Genomic DNA, 15,102 nt, shown 5'->3' with positions numbered 1-15,102 from the left:
AACAGTCTCTTAAGGTTTGTTTCCTAAAGAGGAAGCTTTTGAAGACTGCTGTGTGAGTGTACGTTTCCTATCTTGTTTATCTTTGTGATGATTCTCTGATAAACGTGTTACCTCCATTCTGCAGATGGAGGGCAATATGCGCAGCAGGAGGGTTCAAGCCCAGATGCAGCCCCAAATCACTTTGCCCCCCAAATGCTAAGTGGTCTTAGTGGGATCCAGTACGAAGAGGCCTTCCAGTCCCATTACCTAGGATTGCAGCCATAACCTGGTAGGGCGGGATTGCAGCCCCTATAACGGGGTAGGGCGGGATTGCAGCCCCTATAACGGGGTAGGGCGGGATTGCAGCCCCTATAACGGGGTAGGGCGGGATTGCAGCCCCTATAACCTGGGAGGGCGGGATTGCAGCCCCTATAACGGGGTAGGGCGGGATTGCAGCCCCTATAACGGGGTAGGGCGGGATTGCAGCCCCTATAACCTGATAGGGCGGGATTGCAGCCCCTATAACGGGGTAGGGCGGGATTGCAGCCCCTATAACGGGGCAGGGCGGGATTGCAGCCCCTATAACAGGGCAGGGCGGCATTGCAGCCCCTGTAACAGGGCAGGGCGGGATTGAAGCCCCTGTAACAGGGCAGGGCGGGATAGCAGTCCCTGTAACCGGGCGTCGTCTCCCTTTAAGACAACCTGGGCCCCGCCCACAAGCACCCGTCAGTCAAAGTGGCCGCCCCGCCTCCCGGCTCGGCGCCCGAGGCCCCGCCCCCTTCCCGGCCCACCCCATTCGACGCCCCCGGGCGTCGCCCTCCGCTGGCGCCTGCGCAGACCCGACCTGCGGCAGCAGGCGGAAGTCGTCGCGCGCGCGCTCTCTGGGACGGCGCGTTCTCCCCACCTCCCCGGGTAGTGGGACGTGCTTCCGGGTCGGAGGATGTGCTTCCGGCGAGCGGGAAGGCTGAAAACCGGGTGATTCGGCGGGCGCCGAGCGTGCGAGGGTCTCGCGGGAGGAGGCTGTTGCCATGGACAGGTCAGTAGTGTGGTGCTGGCTGGGCGCGGACACGCGTGCCGCCTGCTCGTCGGCGGGACGAGGTCGGGGAAACCCGGCTCGCGAGGGGGCCGCGGGGGGCCGGGCTGGGGACTGACGGCGGAGCCCCGCGCGCTCCCGCGGCCGTCGTGCTCCCCCTGCCCCGGGGTGGGCGCGAGGGCAGGTGGCTGGCCTGGGATTCGAGGTGCACGTGGGCCGCCAGCCGCCAGCGACGGGACGGGGACCTCAGCCCACGCTTGCTGGTGACAAGTGTCAGCCCCTGAGGCTCGTGAGCGGAGGCCGTTCTGGAATTCGGGCATTGGGCCGGCCACCTGCGGCACGGGCGGGTCCGTCTGCGTCCCTGGCCGTGGGGTGGGGGCGGGGTGATGTGCTTTGGCCGTTCTGGGCGAAGAGACACTGAGGGTGCGGTGAGCTAATGGGCCTCGTCTGCGGGGGGTGGGGGAGCAGCACGAAGACGTCCCGGAAGAGGGGACATACCCGTTGGTCTGGGTGACAGTCGCCAACACCGAGGGTCATCCACGCTTTGAACATGTTGCCAGCCAGGTTAGTTTTCCTGCGCTCTGTTGACAGCAGGCGCTGTGGCCTCTTTTTCATAGGTGACCCTGAGGCTAGCAGAGGTCGGAAACCCCGCCGCGGTCAGGAAGCAAATGAATAGAAGAAGCAAGTGTCCGGCCTGGATCTTTGTGTCTTCAGACTCGGGGGGAGAGGCGGGGGAGGGGTGGGGCGGGGATGGGGGAGGGGGTGGGGGTGACATAAATGTGCCCCAGAGCCGTCCAGGGGGCAAGCCTAGGCCTCTGTGGAGGACAGAGCGTGTCCAGGGTGCAGGGATGTCAAAAGGAATGAGTCGTGTAGCTGAATGGCCCCCAGGCAATAGGGGGATGTGTCGGGATGTTTATTACCCAATATAAGGCTGAACTAGTAAATTGGGGCTAGGGGGTAAAAAAAAAAAAACCAGGAAATTTGGATTTGGTTTGGGAAGCCGGAGAGATTGTGTAGGCTTCAGAGCTGTAGCTGAAGGTTTGTTTTTTTAAGATTTATTTATTTATTAGAGGGGGTGGGGGTGGGTCAGAGACACAGGCAGAGGGAGAAGCAGGCTCCGTGCAGGGAGCCCGATGCGGGACTCAATCGAGGGTCTCCAGGATCACGCCCCGGGCTGCAGGCGGCGCTAAACCGCTGGGCCACCCGGGCTGCCCTGTGGCTGAAGGTTGTAAGTGGAGGAAAAGCGTCTTCGATTCTCGTCTGGAAATCCAGGTCTTTTAATTCACACAGTAAACGTTCTAGACCGTGAGCTGAGAAGGATGGGAGATGCGGGGCTCTGTGAGGCAATAGTACCGACACAGGGGAGGCCGTTAGCATGCTCCGGGGAGAAATAACTGGAAAGGATCGTTTCTCTCCTATTTACTGGAATTCTTTTGTGCTTAGCCTTCCGTCTCACCCGTCCAAACAACAGATTTTTTTTTTTTCGCAGTACCCATGGTTGGAAATATTTTGCGACCTACAGAAGATCCTCTTAAGAGGTGATTCCTGCAGTTTTCGGGAACTCCTCAATTCGACAGAGGGTCCGGCTTTCCTGAAGCAGTTATGCAAAACTGCTATAATATAGGTTCTAAGTGTTAGAAATCATTCCATAGGCAAAAATAACAGCGAGTACTAGCAACTCAGATGTCTATGCAGGAAGATTGGAGAGGGTTTGAGGGATAAACAAGATTTGGAAACAGAGCACTATCGACCAGAAGACCAAAGATTTGACTCCGCGGATGGTCTATACCTTCACTGACCCAGAGTCCTTTGCTCCAATCATGATAAAGTTCTTTGCAAATGCTATGTTCTCATTTCACCCACACGAACTTAATTATGCCATTTTAGGAGTGGCTTTGGAGAGATGTCATCCCCTGTGATCCGGGAGGCAGAGGTGACTCGGACTGCACGGAAACAGAGTGCTCAAAAAAGAGTTTTAAGTATCCTTTGCATTTTAAGCATCGTTGCACAAATTGCAACATGCTCTGAATCAGGATTATGGAATTTTCTTTTTATGAAAGATATTAAACACTTGCTATTATAATAAAGTGCTGTGGAAATTAGTTTTTTAAGTCACCAGATAAAGTTATTTGGTAACTATAATGCTGATATTCACAGATTAGGATTTGTGTTACTCTGAAAACAAGGGTGTTCCGTTTTACTGCTATCATATTGTCATTGGCTTCTGCTGAGATTAGATATCCTCTTTTTTATTTGAAATGTAAGGACCCTTAGTTCCATGTGTAGTAATCTAAATGTGAGAAATTAAATGGTAGAGTTATTTACTCTTTGCATAGAAAAAATGGTAGCCATAAAAATCTTGTTCTTGAAAAATGTATTCAGATATTTTATATAGTGTAAATATGGTTAATTCTAATTTTAATGGTATCTTTTGTATGTGGAAAACTTTTCTTAACACTTTTATAGTTCGGCCATCCCAAAATGAAATTTTTGCTAATACTACACCAAGAAACCAGGTTATCCCTCGGACCCCCAGTTCATCTCGACCACCTTGTAAGATTTTTTTTGCTTTTAAAGCATTTAATAATAGTAATAGTAGCTGTAGGTTAAAACTTAAAATACACATAATAAATATAATCTTTGGTTACAATATCCATAATTAAGGACAAATTATAATGATTGTAGTTACTATTTGTTGAACTCTTACCATATACAAGGCACAGTACTTTACATAAATACACAATGACTATAATCTCTTATTTTATTATTATATTATCTCTAATTTTGCCAAAATTGAAAGTGAGACTAGGAGAAACTATTCAGTGAAGATAGGATAGCATGGCTGAGCAAATGGGGAAGTAATGGAACAAAATTCAAGCAATAATTTGTATACTTCAAAGCCTGTACACTAAATGGTCTCTTCATTATGCTTTATAAAATTGGAATATGAGGAATCCATGGACTCATTTATGTCTTTTTTTGTTATTTGTTTTTGCTGGTTGGTTGTGTTTTAATGAAACAATCTCTATTTGTAGTAAAAATTTTTCCTGATGGGCTCAGTATTACCCAAAGTTCAAATTTAGAAAAATAAGTTAAATCTTCATATCATGGAAATGTTAATGTTTAAACTATTTACTTGGTTAAAATCTACATAATTGAAAACAAAGTTCCTGGGGTACCTGCCTGGCTCAGTAGAGCATGTGACTCTTGATCTCGGGGTTGTACATTTGAGCCCCATGTTGGGTATAGAGATTACTTAAATACATTTTAAAAATTAAAAAAACTAAAGTTATTTATTGTTTGATTGTTTTCATGATCACTTTTCATGTGCTTCAGATTCTTTCTACTAACCTCTTGTTTGTAGTTACTCCACCCAGCCGAAGCTTACTAAGGCATCCAGATGTTTCCTGCATTCTGGGAACAGGAGGGAGGTCTCCCCGGCTTACACAGTCTTCAGGGTTCTTGGGAAATCTGTCTATGGTATGTAGGAAAACAGGGCTGAAAATGTCCCCCTTCTTATAAAAGGATGCTATTTAGCTTAAAAGCCTATAGTGAGATTTGAAGTCACAGTCATCAGAAGATTAACTAGGTTATGGAGATTGAAATAATTTTTTGGTTAGGCTTTCAGAAAATTGAAACCGTTAAGCATCTCATGTCACAGATGGAAGCTGTGACACCAAAAACATTTAGATGCAAATAGAATGTGTTGATCTGACGGTCTGCTGATCCAAAGAAATAATTGTTTGGTTATAAAAGCTGAGCCCTGTTGTGGAGCATAGAAGAACAGGAAGCCAAGAGTAATGGATAAGGGGTAGCATAAGAAAGAGAGACGATGCATTAAAGGATAGAAAAGAGAAAATGTTGGGAAAAGTACATGAGACACTCCAGAAATCACTGTGGTACAGTTTTAAAATAGAAGAAACGTCATATAAACTGATACAGAATGACTTGACATAGGTGTTGAAGATATCCTCTAGAAAAAGAAAGGATTGTATCCAACTGCGATGGAAACAGTTCTGTTGGAGTAGTAGGGTATGATGGCTAATTTAGTGCTAAAAACAAGTTAAAAACAGTCTTATATTTGGCTCTGCGCTTATTAAAAAGGCACAGAGACTTTTACACAAACTTGAAATTATCTAGATTATGTGTTTTCTGAAGAATGGTTTTGCATGTTAAACCTCTCCTTGTCTTAGGTTAAATTGATCTTTAAAATACTTAACTGTTTTATGGGTTTTTAGTGTTAGACCTAGCCATTGAGCAGTTTTGCTCTGCTTATGAATCTGGCTTATTTGGGCATTGTTTACCCTATTCTGCTTGAAAACATAAGTGAATTTGACTACATGTGGGTTTAAACAAAAGAAAATGACTTCTTATGTACTGTTTAGGATTGTAGTATTAATAATAAAATTCTTACTGTCTCAGAGCCCAGGACAGAGTAAATGTGTATTGATTATTATAAAATGTTTGGATTTAGATATACATTTTTATTGTTTGTATCTGGATTTTATTTTAATTAATTAATTTTTAAAAAGATTTTATTCATTTATTCATGAGAGACACAGACAGAGAGGCAGAGACACAGCAAGCTCCCTGTTGGGAGCCCGATTTGGGACTCCATCCTGGTACTCCAGGATCACGCCCTGAGCCAAAGGCAGACAACTGCTGAGCCACCCAGATGTCCCTGTACCTGGATTTTAAATAAAGGCAGATTTTTTTTATCAAATGTTAAAAATTTTAAACCTTCAGATCGCTTTCTGTGGCTTAAAAAGATGGAGTTAAATAAAGGTGAATTTTAAAAACATGGGCATTTTTAGACATTTCAGACATGTAATAGTAAAATAGTAGAATAAGCCTCCATGTGCCCATCACCCAGTTATCAATAAAATATATAATATACGACTGATCTTGTTTCATCCTCACCCACAAGCATTTTCCCTACGTTACTTAACAACTCCCAAGTTTCAGACCATTTTACCCATAAATACTTCCATATGTATCTCTGAGACATAAGGACACGTTTAACACAGTGATGTTAACACGTCTAATACTGCATATACACACACAGTAATTCCTTTATTACTTCAGATATCCATTTTGTTATATTTTTTCATTGTGCATATTTCATTAAGTTTACATTTCCTCAGTTATATCCATTTTTAAGTTGGTTTGTTTAAATCAGGCTTCAAATAAGATAAGCACATTGCATATGCTTGATATGTCTTGTCTTTTAATCTGTTGGTTCCTCTGTCATCACTTTTATTACCATTTATGTGTTGAAAAAACTGGGTCATTTGTCCCACACAATTTCCTAATAGTGAAAAACTGATGTGAATATAGAGCAATAGGACAGCCTTATTTTACTTGTTAATGTCAGCTTAAATATTACAAACTGTTTATTGTCTTTAAAAAAATATAGAGTAGTACAAAGAAGAAAACAGTCATAGAAGCTGTGATTTCCTTAACAAAATAGCCCCTGTGCCTATCCCTCAAATAGGAAAAATACATACGTAGGTTTAAAAATATATAACAATATTAAAGTCTATTCATTCAATAGCAGTAGTTCATTACTTCTCTGTATCTTCTTCTTTTTCTTTTTTAAGGTAACTAATCTGGATGACAGTCATTGGGCCACTGCATTCACATCACAGCGAACAGGAACCCTCACAAACACAGAGTCCCACAGTGTAACAGAGGACGTAACCCTCAGTGCTGTTATGTTACGTGAGGATGATCCTGGTGAAGCTGGTAAAATGGCTTTGACCTTTTTAATGAAGTAGCCTGTTCCTTTACTAAGATCAAGGAAACTATCTCTTACTTGTGAATGTCAGTATAAAATATTTTTTGTTAAATTGATTGGTTATGGTAATATAGTAGGTCTGGAAGGTTGAGAACCTCACCTGAGTTCTCAGTTGGAGCATCTTGCTTCAGTGTAAATACCTTGTCAGATTAATAGACAAGTCTCATATCTTTACTGTTTTCACATTTGTTCTTTTGAAGAACAATGTCTTTACTTTAGGTTTAGTTTTTATCTGATATAGTTGACATGTTTTGACGTGGATTAGCACTAGCATGATGTTTTGTTTCGGTTTGTTTTTCTTGTTCAAATAGTATTGTGACCTTCCTAGCTTTAGGTTGGTTATTACCATTACCTGTTGGAAAAAAAAGTTTACTTTTCATGTGTTTGTGTTTACTCATTATTACATAGGTCCTTCACCTTACCATCATCATAAGCTAACATATAATAGTGAGAGTCCATGTGCTTACCTCTGCATGAATACTATCTTCCGTAAAGGTCATTAAAGAGTTACAATAACTATTCCCATTTTGAGGGAGAGGAAACTTGCTCATGGTGGTTAATCTGCTTAAGCTCACCTGGGAGGAAGTGATGGCACCAGGATTTGAAACTAAGCAGTTTGATTTCACAGCCCTACTGTACTTTAGTAGAGTGTATGTATTTTCCCTGAGTAGAACATGTCATCTTAGTATCTCCTGTGACTTTGTCAGCTACTTTGTTATGTGTTTAAAACGCAATTCAGATATTTTATTTTATTTTATTTTATTTTATTTTATTTTATTTTATTTTAATTCAGATATTTTAAATTTTAAAATTTGACTCACATTTTTTTTGTAATTGTTGATTAGATTAATACCTAGCACATATTTGGGCTCTTAAAAGACTTGTAGGTAACAAGAGAAAAAATAGGTACATTGAATTAATCAAAATCTAAAATTTCTATGCATCAAAAGATACAATCAGAAGGCAGCCCACAGAATGGGAGAATATATTTGCAAATCTTGTATCTGGTAAGAGGTTAGTATCTATTACATAGAACTGTAGCTTAACAACAACAAAAAATTAACGCAACTTAAAAAATGGGCAAAGGACTTAGACATTTCTCCAAAGAAGATAGAAAAATGATCAGTTAAGCATATGTTCAGAAGCTCAACATTACTAATCGTTAGGGAAATGCAGATCAAAACTAAATGAGACACCACCTCACACTCATTAGGACGGATACTAACAAAATAAAACAAAAAAACGAAAATAACAAGTGTTAGCAAGGATGTGGAGAAATTGGAGACTTTGTACATTATTGATGGGAGTGTAAAATTGTGCAGTGCTATGGGAAACAGATGGCAATTCCTCAGAAAATTAATAGAATTACCATGTGATCAGCAATTCTACTTTCGGGGTATATGCCCTCAAAAAACAAATCAGCATTACGAATCCTGTATACCTTTGTTTGTAGCCCTATTATTCATAATAGCCATAAAGTAGAAGCAACCCAAATGTCTGTGATGGATGAATGGATAAATAAATGTGTTACATACATAACAGTGGGATATTATTCAACCTTAAAAAGTAAGGAAATTCAGACACATACTACAACATGGATGAAACTTGAGGACATTTTGTTAAATGAAATAAGCCAGTGACAAAAGAATAAATACTGTATGGTTCCACTAATACAAGGTACCTAAAGTAATTAGACTCCTGGAAAGTAGAATGATGGTTGCCAGGGACCAGGGGAAAGAGGAGTGGAGTTACTGTTTAATAGGTACAGAGTTTTAGTTTTTCAGTTGAGATACAATTGACATATAATGTAAGTTTAAGGTGTATACTATTGAATTGATGTATTTACATATTGCGGTGTGTTTATTAGTGTTAGCTAACACTTCCATCACTCCATCATACCTTTACATCACAGATTTACCATTTTTTTTTTTTTGTGGTGAGAACATCTAATATCTAATCTGTGAACAATATATATACATATGTGTTATGCATTAGATTTCCAGAACTTACTCATCCTCTAATTGCAAGTTTGTACCCTTTGACCAACATCTCCAATTTTCTCACCCCTTTGCCATGGTAACCATTGTTCTGCTACTCTCTGTTTCTATGACTTTGGGTTTTTAGGATTCCATGTATAAAGTGATATACAGTATTCGTCTTTCTCTGTCAGATATATCTCATTTAGCAGTAATGTTCTCAGAGTCTATCCTTGTTGTTGAAAGCGGCAGGATTTCCTTTCTCATGGCTGAATGATATTCCAGTATATGTATATGCCACTTCTTTACCCATTCATCTTGTGATGGATGCTTGGGTTGTTTCTGTCTTGGTGTTTATGAACAAATAATACTGCAGTGAACGTGGGAGTGCAGATATCCTTTCAATTTCATGTTTTCATTTCCTTTGGATATAAATGTAGAAGTGAGGTTATGATTTCGTATGGTAGTTCTTTTTAAAATTTTTTGAGGAACCTCTCTACTGTTTTCTGTAGTAAGCTGAACCAGTTTACGTTCTTACCAATGTGTGCAAAAATTCCCATTTCTCTTCCTCACAGCACTTGTTATTTCTTATCTTAATGATGATAACTTTCCTGACCGGTATGAGGTGATCATTTCCTTGTGGTTTTGATTTATATTTTTTTGATAATTAGTGACATGGAGCCTCTTTTCATATATCTATTGGCCGTTTGTATGTCTTCTTTGGAGAAATATCTATTTAGTTCTTCTGGCCAATTTTTAGTTAGACTGTTTTTTTTTTTGTTGTTGTTAATCAATTGTATGAGTTCTTTATATATTTTGGAATTAACCCCTTATGAGCTATATGGTTTGCAAATGTTTTCACCCATTCCGTAGGTTGTGTGTTTGCTTTTTCATTCTGTTGTTTCTTTTGCAATCAATTGTTAATTGATTGCTTTGCAATCAAAGCTTTTTAGATTGGTGTAGTCTGACTTGTTGACTTTTATTTTTGTTTCTTGTACTTTTGGTGTCATATCCAAAATATTGCCAAGACCAATGTCAAGGAGTTCTTTGCCTATATTTTTTTCCAGAAGTTTTACAGTTTCAGGTCTTATGTTTAAGTCTTTAATCCATTTCAAGTTAATTTTTATGAGTGGTATAAGGGTCCAATTTCATTTTTCTGTATGTGGTCATCCAGTTTTCCCAGCACCATTATAGAAAAGGGTATCCTTTCCTCACTGAGTATTCTTGGTTCCTCTGTCAAATATTAGATGACTACATATGGGAGTCTATTTCTGGACTCATTCTTTTCCATTGGTCTGTGTGTCTTTTTTTATGCTACTGTTACACTGTTTTGATTACTAGAGCTTTGTAGTATAGTTTGAGATCAAGAAGTATGATGCCTCCAGCTGTGTTCTTCTTAGGATTGTGTTGGCTACCTGAGTTGTAGTTTTGCAAGATGAAAAGAGTTCTGTGGATGGATGGTGGTGACGGTAGCACAGCAGTGTGAATGTACTTAATGCCACTGAACTGTACACTTAAAAATGGTTAAGATGGTAAATTTTGTTATATTTATCTTACCATGGTTACAATTTTTTAAAAAATGCAGTAATATAAAAAAAAGATGTATAGTTGTGTTTTTAAGTTTTCAAAGAAACAATTACGTAAGAGTATATGTTACTTAACTTTTTTGTTCCTTTTCTTTTTAAACGTGTTCTAGCATCCATGAGTATGTTTTCCGATTTCCTGCAGTCTTTCTTAAAGCACTCTTCATCTACAGTTTTTGACCTTGTAGAAGAATATGAAAACATTTGTAGTTGCCAGGTAAGTTAATTTCGCTCCATGTTGGTCAGGCTTCAGTATTCTTAGTTTTTTGAACAATCTCAATCTACAAATTTCTTTTTTTTTTTTTTTAAGATTTTACTTATTTATTCATGAGAGAGAGAGAGAGAGAGGCAGAGACACAGGCAGAGGGAGGAGAAGCAGGCTCTATGCAGGGAGCCCGATGTGGGACTCGATCCCGGGACTCTGGGACCACGCCCCGAGTGAAAGGCAGATGCTCAACCACCGAGCCACTCAGGCATCCCATCAATCTACAAATTTCCATACTGCATTTAAGGGAGATGTCTTAGGGGTGTAGTGGCAGTAGTGGCATGGTTGGGGAGTTAGCAAGAGTAGCTGTGCTTTTTGCATATTGAAAGTTCATATAAGATTTCTTTGGGAACAAAAGGATGCTTTAAGAAAAGGAAAATCCAAAATATACAAAGAACTCTTAAAATCCAATAATTAGGAAATGAATAGTCCAATTTAAAAAATGGACGTGGGTAGCTTAGTTAAGCATCTGATTCTTGATCTCAGCTCAGATCTTGATCTCAGGATTGTGAGTTTAAGCCCATAGTTGGGCTCCATGATGGGTTTGGACCCTACATACAAAAAGAAAAGACAAAACATGTTAATAGGCACCACACCAGAGAAGGCACACAGATGGCAAGTAAGCATATGAAAAAATGTTCAATATCATGTGTCATTATGGAATTGCAAATCAAAACAATGAGATGTCACTGTACCCCTATTAGAATGGCAAAAATCCCAAATACTAACAACAATGAATGATGGCAAGGATGTAGAGCAACAGTAACTCTCGTTCGTTGTTGGAGGGAATGCAAAATCGTACAGCCACTTTGGAAGGCAGTTTCTTGCACAATTGAGCATACTCTTATATGTTTCAACAACATTCATACTCTGGTATTTACCAAAATGAATTAAAAACTTCTGCCCACACAAAAACCAGCATATAGGTGTTTATAGCAGCTTTATTCATAATCGCCTAAACTTAGAAACAACCAAGACGTCCTTTAGTAAGTGAATGGATACATCAACTGTGGTACATCTAGACAAAATGGAATATTGTTCCATGCTAAAATGAAATGAGCCATCAAGTCATGAAGAGATAAGGATGAACCCTAAATGCACATTTCTAAGCTACAGAAATCAGTTTGAAAAGGCTACATACTCTGAATCCAACTCCCTGACATTCTGGAAGAGGCAAAACTTGGAAAGAGTAAAAAGTTCAGTGGTTGCCTGGGGATGGGGAGAATAAGGATGAAAAGTGGAGCAGGGTGAATTTTGGGGGAGAGTGAAAGTGCTCTGTATGAGATTATAATGTGGATGCCTGTCATTAACCATTTGTCAAAACCCATAGAATATACAACACCAAGAGTGAACACTTAGATAAACTATGGATTTAGGGTGATAATGACAGGTCAGTGTTGGTTCATTGATGGCTGTAACAAATGTACTATTCTGGTGCTGGATATTCATAGTAAGGGGTAAAGTTGTAAATGGAGACAGAAAGTCATGGGAACTTAGTACTTTCCATTTAGTTTTGCTGTGAACCTAAAATTGCTTGAGAAAATTGTCTATTTATTTATTTGAGAGAGAGCATGCACCTGTGAGCACGTGCATGCACATAAGCTGGGGAAGGAACAGATGGGGAGGGAGTAGGAAGGGGAAAGAATCTCAAGCAGACTCCAAATGCCCAGTGTGGAGCCCGACTTGGGGCTTGATCTCATTACCCTGAGATCATAACCTGAGCCAAAACCAAGAGTCAGACCCTTAACCAACTGAGCCACTGAGGTACCTGTTAAAAAAAAAAGTCTATTTTTTAAAAAGGGGGAACAAGGGGTGACTGACTCAGTCATAAAAGCATGTAACTCTTGGTCTTGGGATTGTGAGTTCTAGCCCCACATTGAGTGTAGAGATTACTAAAAAAATAAATAAACTTAAAAAAGAAGGACTTCAAATAACTAGTGCATTTAAGAATGTTTAAAATAATAATAGCCAATATTTTTTGAGCATTTAATATTGTTTCAATAATTAGTCTCTGAATTGTTCCATTATAAAAGAAGTAGCTTCATTAAATAACAAAAGCAATAATAATCACTTAGTGAATTACTGGAGTTAGGGTTCTAGTAGAAAATTGAATAATGAGGGATTCCTGGGTGGCGCAGCAGTTTGGCGCCTGCCTTTGGCCCAGGGCGCGATCCTGGAGACCCAGGATCGAATCCCACATCGGGCTCCCGGTGCATGGAGCCTGCTTCTCCCTCTGCCTGTGTCTCTGCCTCTCTCTCTCTCTGTGACTATCATAAATAAAATTAAAAAAAAAAAAAAGTCCAGATAACACTTTTATTAATAAACACTGCCCTTAAGATAAAAGTAACATTTCTTTGTGAACACTTTTTTTTTTTTAATGGTGAAAAAATTTATATTTAGATTTATAGCCGGCTGGACTCAGTTTAGATGATCCCAATTTTGTTGGCAACATCCAAAGCATCATAGTCAGGAGCCAGTCGAACATATGCTTTCTTCTCTCCATCAGGCCTGATCAAGGTGTTGACCTTGGCCACATCAATGTCATAGAGCTTCTTCACAGCCTGTTTGATCTGGTGCTTATTGGCCTTGACATCCACAATGAACACAAGTGTGTTGTTGTCTTCTATTTTCTTCATGGCTGACTCAGTAGTTAAGGGGAACTTGATGATGGCATAGTGATCAAGCTTGTTTCTCCTGGGGGCGCTCTTTCGAGGATATTTGGGCTGCCTTCGGAGACGCAGGGTCTTGGGTCTTCGGAATGTAGGTGAGGTGCGGATCTTCTTTTTTTTGTGACTGTGCACGCCTTTCAGCACCGCTTTCTTAGCTTTCAAAGCCTTTGCTTTGGCTTCGGCTTTGGGAGGGGCAGGGGCTTCCTTCTTCGCCTTTGGCGCCATCTTCATGAAAGGGCTCTTTGTGAACACTTTTTAAAAGGAGGAAAACCTGCTGTTGATGGTAGTGATTCATTTTCTTTCTTTTTTTTTTTTTTAGTGATTCATTTTCTAAATAAGAGTGATCCTGTTTCCTATTTCCTGTAAGATAACCTTTGAGAAAAGTTTTTTTTCTTTTTTTAAAAGGTTTTATTTATTCATGAGACAGGCAGAGGGAGAAGCAAGCTCCATGCAGGGAGCCCGATGTGGGACTCGATCCTGGGATCCCAGGATCACACCCTGGGCTGAAGGCAGGCGCCAAACCGCTGAGCCACCCAGGGATCCCCGAGAAAAGTTTTTTTACCCTGGGTCCTTAAACCTTCTGATAAACAATTTTGTGTGTATTTCTGGGGAGAATATCCATACTTTTCATTAGATTTTCACACATGCCTCAACTCGAGAAAGGTTAAGAACTACTGTTTTAGAACAAGGAGGGACTTTGGTTAACTTTTGGTTAGAAATGACAATGTTTTAGTACCAATCTTTAAAAAATTTTTTTAAGATAGAGTACTTGTGCATGGGATTGGGGTAGGTGAGAGGCGATGGGGCAGAGGGAGAGAGAGAGAGAGAATCCTAAGTAAGCTCCATGTGCAGCATGGACCCCAACTAGGGGCTAGATCCCAAGACCCCTGAGATTATGACCCAAGTCAAAATCATGAGTCAGACGCCCAACCAACTGAGTCTACCTGGCACCACTTAGTACCAGTCTTAAAAGAGTTTTCTTAATTTGTTGTATAAATTTTTCAGGCATAATTTAATGATACCTTATTTTAAATTTTCTTTGCTATGCTGTTCATGTTATGGTTTTGTCAGGTATATGTTAGATTTAGCTTATCTTCTGGGTGGGTATACAAGAGGGAAAAAATACGTACCCATGGTTATTGTTGAATCTGAAATCTAGAGTATGTTAAACTTGTACTCATAAACACACCTTACTTCAAATTAAGGCTATTTCTAGTGGGGATGTTATATTTCGTTCAATTAAAGAAAGGCAATAGATAGGAAAAATTTTTAATAATTAATAAAGTGTGTGTATTTATATATGTATATATTTAGTTTTAGCATCATGCAGTTGAAGAATACACAGTTATGACTCAGAATTATAGAAAACCTCTACATTTGTGTTTTTTATGTCAGGTGAACATACTGAGTAAAATAGTGAGCCGGGCAACACCTGGACTTCAGAAGTTCTCAAAAACAGCCAGTATGCTCTGGCTTCTTCAACAGGAGATGGTCACTTGGAGGCTGCTGGCTTCTTTGTATAGGTAAAGTTGTATATGACTTATAAGTGAAATACACACCAGGTTACCAATAGGCAATTTTTTTTTTTGGCAAATTAATTTAAAAGGTAAAGTAGATTGTGTTTGGAAATAAGCTCTGCTCTTTTTGCTATGTACCATTTGTAATGCCTTGTCATTAGACCATTGTTGGGCGTGAGTTAGAAGGGAAGAGGGAAATACTAGGTTATGAAGCTGGTAGCTCCCCAATATATGTCATAATGATTTAAGAAAAGTGCTGAAAATTACTGCAATACTTAGGAGA

The 15,102-nt window shown here is 40.0% G+C and overlaps 1 protein-coding gene across 4 annotated transcripts in view; it reads left to right on the top strand.

The window, feature by feature from the left end:
• The first annotated feature begins 889 nt into the window (after window positions 1–889).
• The window catches only part of NUP107 (nucleoporin 107), a 49,199-nt gene continuing 34,986 nt past the window's right edge, over window positions 890–15,102 (top strand). Inside the window, exons 1-7 of one of the 4 annotated variants that reach the window (XM_041757505.1) lie at window positions 890–1,015; window positions 2,900–2,991; window positions 3,479–3,565; window positions 4,377–4,492; window positions 6,613–6,757; window positions 10,482–10,585; window positions 14,698–14,825. In XM_041757505.1, the coding sequence (XP_041613439.1) occupies window positions 1,008–1,015; window positions 2,900–2,991; window positions 3,479–3,565; window positions 4,377–4,492; window positions 6,613–6,757; window positions 10,482–10,585; window positions 14,698–14,825 (680 nt within the window). In that variant the 5' untranslated portion in view covers window positions 890–1,007. Of the gene's footprint in view, window positions 1,016–1,090; window positions 1,577–1,652; window positions 1,694–2,899; window positions 2,992–3,478; window positions 3,566–4,348; window positions 4,493–6,612; window positions 6,758–10,481; window positions 10,586–14,697; window positions 14,826–15,102 lie in introns of those variants that run through there. The other 3 variants (XM_041757504.1, XM_041757506.1, XM_041757507.1) reach the window with 3 other exon arrangements.

This window comes from Vulpes lagopus, chromosome 5 (genome assembly GCF_018345385.1).
Source record: "Vulpes lagopus strain Blue_001 chromosome 5, ASM1834538v1, whole genome shotgun sequence".
Taxonomy (NCBI): Eukaryota; Metazoa; Chordata; class Mammalia; order Carnivora; family Canidae; genus Vulpes; species Vulpes lagopus.
Note: the sequence above shows the minus strand (reverse complement) of the source record. Positions and strands in the feature narration are given on the sequence as shown.